This window comes from Trichechus manatus, unplaced genomic scaffold (assembly GCF_000243295.1).
Source record: "Trichechus manatus latirostris isolate Lorelei unplaced genomic scaffold, TriManLat1.0 scaffold00080, whole genome shotgun sequence".
In the NCBI taxonomy this organism is placed as follows: domain Eukaryota; kingdom Metazoa; phylum Chordata; class Mammalia; order Sirenia; family Trichechidae; genus Trichechus; species Trichechus manatus.
Genome location: NW_004444016.1, coordinates 4,884,174 through 4,890,087, shown reverse-complemented (window position 1 = coordinate 4,890,087; position 5,914 = coordinate 4,884,174). Strand labels below are relative to the sequence as shown.

Sequence of the window (5,914 nt, the reverse complement as noted above, 5' to 3'; positions counted from 1 at the left end):
TAGTCGGCCCCTGGCCTTGTTCTGACTAATGATACTGAGCTTTCCCATGGTCTCTTTTCACAGGTGTAGCCAATTTGACTCCTGTGTATTCTGTCTGGTGAGGTCCACGTGTACAGTCACCATTTATGTTGGTGAAAAAGGCATTTGCAATGAAGAAGTTTTTGGTCTTGCAAAATTCTATCATGCGATCTCCGGCATCATTTCTATCACCAAGGCCGTATTTTCCAACTACCAATTCTTCTTTGTTTCCAACTTTTGCATTCCAATCACCAGTAATTATCAATGCATCCTAATTGCATGTTTGACCAACTTCAGATTGCAGAAGTTGGTAACAATCTTCAATTTCTTCATCTTTGGCCTTAATGGTTGGTGCATAAATTTGAATAATAGTCGTATTAACTTGTCTTCCTTGTAGGCGTATGGATATTATCCTATCACTGACAGCGTCGTACTTCAGGATAGATCTTGAAATGTTCTTTTTGACAATGAGTGCAATGCCATTCCTCTTCCAGTTGTCATTGCTGGCATAAACCCCTAGTTACAGTAAACCCCAATTCCACATTCCATTCAGAGTAAGACTTGTGCGAGAAAAGTGGCTCACTGAGAATTTAGTAGAAACTATTGTTTGCCTTTCTAGCAGCCATTATCCCATTCCTTCTTTCTAACAGAACCCTTATTTAGGTATCCATCCATCCCCATATCACTTAGAGGAAGATGATTCAATCCTCAGGTAGATTCAGTCACGGTAATCCTATTTTCTTTGCCCTGTTTGGTTCAAGAACCTAGGCCTAAGCCAATTAGCATGGTCCAGGGTAGGCATGTGATGTAAAGTAACCCAATTAGACTAAGGGAAAAGAACTCTGTCTTTGGTTGGCATGCTTTCCTTACAGATATCAAAGACATGCAACCATTCTGAGGAAGCTTAAGACATGATTGAGACAAAGGAGGGCAGAAGATGAAGCCATTTCAAAGAAATGGAGCTAGAGCCCTGTACTTATTGCAAAAGGAACTGCTGTCTCTGGAATTGCAGCTATATGACAATAATAATTTTTTTTTGTTTAAACCACTTGATTTCGGGTTTTCTGCTTCAACAAAAGCCTCCTAACTAATTCAAAAATAAAGAGCTGAGGTCCAAGTTAGGCCTTGTGTCAATTAGCTTTGTTAGATAACAAACCTCCTCCAAATGCAGTGGCTTATAATAGATATTTCTTATGCTTCGCACAGTTCAGCTGACCCATTTGGGCTTGACTTATCTCAGCTAGGCTTGCTAATGTATCTGTCATTTGGCTGGACCCACTTATGTGTCTTTGAGTTGGTACCTGTCTCTCATCCTCCTCCTGCATCCAACAAGGTAGCCCAGGCATGTCTTTCTCATGGCAATGGCAGAGGGGCAAGAAAGCAAGTTCTAATGTGCAAACTCATTTCAAGCTTCTGCTTGCATCATATTGCTAACATCCTGACTTAGTTATCTAGTGCTGCTATAACAGAAATACCACAAGTGGATGGCTTTAACAAACAGAAATTTATTCTCTCATAGTTTAGGTGGCTGTAAGTCCAAATTCAGGGTGCCAGCTCTAGGGGAAGGCTTTCTACGTTGGTTCTGGAGGAAGGTCCTTGTAATCAATCTTCCCATAGTCTAGGAGCTTCTCAGTGCAGGGACCTGAGTCCAGAGGACACGCTCCGGTCCAGGCGATTCTGTCTTGATGGTATGAGGTCCTCTTGTCTCTCTGCTCACTTTTCTCTTTTATATCTCAAACGAAATTGACTCAAGATACAACCTAATCTCGTAGTTTGAGTCCTGCCACATTAATATAACTGCCTCTAATCCTGCCTCATTAACATTATAGAAGTAGGATTTACAACACATAGGAAAATCACATCAGATAACAAAATAGACAATCACACAATACTGGGAATCATGACTTAGCCACATTGACACACATTTTTGGGGGACACAATTCAATCCATAACACACCCCACTGGCCAAAGCAAGTCACATGGTTGAGCCTAGCATCAAGGGTTGGGGCAGTGCACCCTGCCCTTGGTAGCAGAACACTATAAAGTTACATGGCAAAAATGTTATGAATTGAGGCCATTTTTGCAATATACCACAGGCACAGGCTATAACCATTTCTGGGATGCTGGCTACAGTTATATATTATTTGAAATTTAAATTGTTCATTCTTGCAACATAATGAATAACTTATGAAGCCCATTCTGAAAGGAGACCAACACTTTTGAATGATCTAATTTAGAGGAAGAAATCATCAAGACTAGATGTTAGATCTCTGCAACTCCAGAATGACAATAAAACCTGTTGCTGTTGAGTCAATTCCAACTTATAGCGACCCTATAGTACAGAGCAGAACTGCCCCATAGAGTTTTCAAGGAGTGCCTGGTAGATTTGAACTGCCAACCTTTTGGTTAGCAGCCATATCTCTTAACCACTACCCCACCAGGATTTCCCAAATGACAATAAAAGACTACAAATCCTTAAGTAATACAAAATTAACATATTGTATGTAATTCATGTTCCCGAATATATTCTGAAATAATAATAAAACAATGAACAGAATGTTGCTTCACCTTTTTCATTATTGGCAGTAGAACTACATTTATTTTAAAGCTTATGATTTTAATCTCAGGACAAGTATGCACAAACCGAAAACCCTAATGAGGGCTCTGGATGTTTTTTAAATTCAATATATTGATAAACGGAGTCCTTGCATGGTACAAATGGTTAACTTGCTCAGCTGCTAACTGAAAAGCTGGAGGTTTGAGTCCACCCAGAGGTGCTTGGGAAGAAAAGCCAGCTGATCTACTTCTGAAAAATCATCCATTGAAAACCCTGTGGAGCACAGGTCTACTCTGACATACATGGGGTCGCCATGAGTTGCAATTGACTTGACAGCAACGGGTTATACTTATGAAGAGGTTTTGAGTCACTCACCTGATGATACAAAACAGATTTACATTAGCATTGTATAATGAAAAATCAATAAAAATAACTCTGGTCCCTCTTGTGATCCAGCTGTTCAGTCGAAGGTCAATGAACTTGTCTTTGGTTTTATATTTTGATTTTGATAACGTAAAAATATATCCCCCATTTCCATACATGCCAACGAATCCCCAGTGCCAAGGGGAGTTGGAATTAGAAGTAGAGTACTTCCATCTGTTAGACATAAAAAGAATAATGGAGAGATGAGAAAGCCTGACTGAGAAGTACTCTAAGAATCTAAAACTAACCTTTAGTTCATATGTTATAGCTAAAAAAAAAAAAAGTAATAAATTCATAGGTGTTATAGTAATTTTGAAGCAAGACACTGAATTAAGGATTAAGTTAAAAGGACCAAAATTAAATGTTTTCATTTTTAGTGCTTATTGTGGGCAACAAATTACAGTAGGTGCTATGAGAAAATTAAAAAAAAAAACTCTGTTGCCTCAAGAAACTTAAAATCTACAAAATGGTGACTGCTTTTTATTTTATTAACATGCTGTCTGTCTTGTCTTTTGAGACGTTTAATCTTTGAGTAGGACAAGAGTATCAAGGGTTTTGATGCAGAAATATCTCAGTATGGGAAAAAAGTTGCTTCATAGTCTATCTTCTAATGGTCACCTATCATTTATAAATGTTCAGTAAATAAAAACTTTGCTACAATGTCTATATTGTTATATGGCTTTTTAATTTAATGAAAGTACATGAATCAAAGCAAAATGTGTATAATTTAAATTTTATTTCCATAAAAGGAAAGCCTTGATTCCTCATTTCAGTCCCTATTTAGTATGCCAGAAACAAATTGGAAAGGTGATTTAAAAATGCACTGCTTAAACTCGTTTTTCTACGAATAAGAGGATGCTTGTTTTCAGCAGGTGGGAAAAACAGTGACACCATTAATGACTTTTTTTTTTTATTATTACGCTTTAACTGAAAGTTTACAGTTCAAGTTAGTTTTTCATACAAAAATTTATACACACATTGTTATATGACCCAAGTTGCTCTACCTATAACAGCACACTCCTCCTTTCCACCCCATGATTTTGATTTGTTTTCCTTGCTTTTTCTGTTACTGATTTCTACTTTTATGGTTTTATGGTCAGAAAAGATGCTTTGTAATATTCTGATGCTTTGGATTCTGTTAAGGCTTACTTTATGGCCTAATATGTGGTCTATTCTGGAGAATGTTCCATGTGCGTTGGAAAAGAAAGTATACTTGGCTGCTGTTGGGTGGAGTGTTCTGTATATGTCTATGAGATCAGGTTGGCTTATTGTGGCATTTAGATCTTCTGTGTCTTTATTGAGCTGCTTTCTGGATGTTCTGTCCTTCACCAAAAGTGGTGTGTTGAAGTCTCCTACTATTATTGTGGAGCTGTCTCTCTTTTCAATACTGTTAAGAGTTTATGTATTTTGGAGCACTGTCATTAGGTGTGTAAATACTTACTATAGTTATATCCTCCTGGTGTATTGACCCTTTAGTCATTATATAGTGTCTTTCCTTATTCTTTCTGGTGGATTTTACTTTAAAGTCTATTTTGTCAGAGATTAATATTGCCACTCTTCCTCTTTTTTGATTATTGTTTGCTTGATATATTTTTCCCATCCTCTGAATTTTAGTTTGTGTATTTAAGTCTAAGGCGTGTCTCTTGTAGGCAGCATATAGACAGATAGTGTTTTTTTTATCCATTCTGCCACTCTCTCTTTATTGGTGCATTTAGTCCATTTACATTCCGCACAATTATTGATAGGTATGAGTTTAGTGCTGTCATGTTGATGTCTTTTTTGTGTGTGTTGTTGACAGTTTCTTTGTTCCACTTAATTTTATGTGCTGAGTCATTTTTCTTTACATATTTTCTGTTCTTTTTCATCGTTGTTGATTTTGTATTTTCTGAGTCTTTATATTTTTCTTGTTTTTTATTTTGATGTGTAGGATTGTTAGTTTCCTTTGTGGTTACCTTAATATTTAACCCTATTTTTCTAAGTCTAATCCAATCTTTTATTTCTTTATATTGACTTCCTCTCCATAAAAGAGATGTATGACTACATTTTTTTAGTCCCTCTTTTTTGTTTTAATGTTGTCATCTTTTACATACTGACATCTCTGTTTCCTTATTTACACTGTTTTAGCTTTGATTTATTTTTGTGACTTCCCTATCTAGGTTTTTATCTGGTTGCTCTGTCCCATGTTCTAGTCTTGGGTTGTTATTTGATGTTATTGATTTTCTAACTGGAGGACTCCCCTTAGCATTTCTTGTAATTTTGGTTTGGTTTTTGCAAATTCCCTAAACTTCTGTTTATCTGGAAGTACCTTAATTTCACCATCATATTTGAGGGACAGTTTTGCTGGATATATAATTCTTGGCTGGCAATTTTTTTCCTTCAAGGCTTTATATATGTCATCGTATTGCCTTCTTGCCTGCCTGGTTTCTGCTGAGTAGTCCGAGCTTAGTCTTACTGACTCTCCTTTGTAGGTGACTTTTAGTTTATCCTTCTTAAAATTCTCTTTTTATCTTTGGTTTTGGCAAGTTTGGTTATAATATGTCTTGGTGACTTCCTTTTGGGATATAACTTGTGTGGTGTTCGATGAGCCTCCTGGATAGATATCTTCTCATCTTTCACGATATCAGGCAAGTTTTCTGCCAACAAATCTTCAACAATTCTCTGTGTATTTTCTGTTATACGCCCCCTGTTCTAGTACCCCAATCACTTGTAGGTTATTTCTCTTGATAGAGTCCCACATAATTCTTAGCATTTCTTCATTTTTTAAAATTCTTTTATCTGATTTTTCCTCAAATAAGTTGGTGTCGAGACTCCAGCAAGATGGCGCTCTAGGCAGAAGCACCACGCCGTCCCTCCACAACAAAGATCCGAAAAACTAAGCCAAACAGAGAATCAACAATCCTGAAACCCTAGAACATC

The 5,914-nt window shown here is 36.9% G+C and overlaps 1 protein-coding gene across 4 annotated transcripts in view; it reads right to left on the bottom strand.

The window, feature by feature from the left end:
- PKD2L2 (polycystin 2 like 2, transient receptor potential cation channel) overlaps positions 1-5,914 on the bottom strand; it is a 72,630-nt gene that overhangs the window by 43,068 nt on the left and 23,648 nt on the right. For all 4 annotated transcript variants that reach the window (XM_004381031.1, XM_023735571.1, XM_023735573.1 and 1 more), the window contains exon 5: positions 2,951-3,172. In XM_004381031.1, the coding sequence (XP_004381088.1) occupies positions 2,951-3,172 (222 nt within the window). The remainder of the gene's footprint in view (positions 1-2,950; positions 3,173-5,914) is intronic.